Genomic DNA, 1,488 nt, shown 5'->3' on the forward strand with positions numbered 1-1,488 from the left:
ATAAACTACTACTTAATACTTGTACTACTATTCCTATTTCGCAGGTTTTCACTTATCGCAGGTCTTCAGGGTACGGATCCCCCGTGATAAAAGAGGGACTACTGTATAACATATTTTCAGTTTTGTTGACTTTGTGCCAAAAGTTACTTTACATGAAATATTTGTGCTTAAAAGTTAAAACGAGACAGGAAATTTTAAAACGTCTAAAGATTTTAGTTTGAAAATGTCCTAAAAATGGAGGTTGTTGCTTTTTTTTTTTAATAGATTTTCTGATAAATCATGTTAATTTTGGGGATTTTATTACAGAATAGAAGCAGATATTTATTCAAGATCAACAATAGACGTTAATTTAACAAACAAATCATACAGTTTTACCTCAGACTGATTCTTTGAAGCCCACTGAAGGAAACTCCCCCGTCGTGGAAACGAGGGGGAGCAGGAAATACCGTCTTCCGTTGCCAGGTCAAAATCCAAGATGGCTGCCACAATATATTTATGTAAACCGGCCGCCCCCATCATTTATGGAAACTGCTTTTTGGTTTTAAATTACTTAAAAGAAAAGTTTCCTAAAATGATTTGGGTGGCCGAAGATTAATCTATGCTGGCCAGAGCCACCATTGGCCCCCCGCTGGCTCCACCCTTACATAGTGGAACTTCTTGCTACAAACATTTATTCAACTCTCGTCGACGGGGGACTTTGTTTGTTTGTTCTTCCTGTGAACTGACGTTTGTTGTTGTTCCGATCAGTTTTTGAGCGGGACCAACAAGCTGGCAGAGAAGGTCCGTCTGCGCCTGAAGTACGACGAGGCCAGGAGGAGGTGGGCTCAGTTTCACCTGAAACATTTACTTCAATCAGTCGTGACGATTGGTTTTATACACTTTAGTGTTTTATTTCAAAGTTTTGGCCACATCTTCAAATTTGTTTTTTTCAGGATCGCCAACATCGAGGTGCAGATCGCCAAACTGGACAGCGAGGCGTGGCCGGGGCTGCTGGACCCGGAGCGGGACCGCCTCATCCTGATCAACGAGAAGGAGGAGCTGCTGAAGGAGCTGCAGTACGCCGGGCCCCGGCAGCGCCTGGAGCCCAACGACGCCGAGAAACTGGAGAGCGAGAAGAAGCGTCTGGAGAGAGACCTGCAGGCGGCCCGAGACAACCAGAGCAAGGCTCTGACCGAGAGGTGAGGGGGCGGGGCTTCACTCCAGAACCAATCGGAGCCTTCGGTCCGTCTGTGGGCCGTAACTAGTTGTTGCACTGGATCTGAAGTTAGGCCGTGAGCTTCACCTGAACGTTAACGAGTCTCAGAGGAGGTGAGAGCAGCTCCGGAGCCTCCAGGTTTGTTCTGGACGACATCTTTTCTCTGCTGCTCCAAACCAACAGAACCTCGTTCAGATCGGGTCAGACTCACCTGAGCTCCGGTTCTTTGTGTCTCGTCTCCTGTTCATGAAACCTGAGAGGCTGCAGAGCCCAACACAAAGAGGACACACACA

At 46.6% G+C, this 1,488-nt stretch overlaps 1 protein-coding gene across 1 annotated transcript in view; it reads left to right on the forward strand.

The window, feature by feature from the left end:
• The window catches only part of LOC119420781 (protein KIBRA), a 58,876-nt gene that overhangs the window by 19,812 nt on the left and 37,576 nt on the right, over positions 1–1,488 (forward strand). Inside the window, exons 8-9 of the mRNA XM_037688207.1 lie at positions 748–818; positions 933–1,178. Of these exons, the coding sequence (XP_037544135.1) occupies positions 748–818; positions 933–1,178 (317 nt within the window). The remainder of the gene's footprint in view (positions 1–747; positions 819–932; positions 1,179–1,488) is intronic.

The sequence above is a fragment of the Nematolebias whitei genome, chromosome 14 (assembly GCF_014905685.2).
Source record: "Nematolebias whitei isolate Nwh7 chromosome 14, NemWhi1, whole genome shotgun sequence".
Taxonomy (NCBI): Eukaryota; Metazoa; Chordata; class Actinopteri; order Cyprinodontiformes; family Rivulidae; genus Nematolebias; species Nematolebias whitei.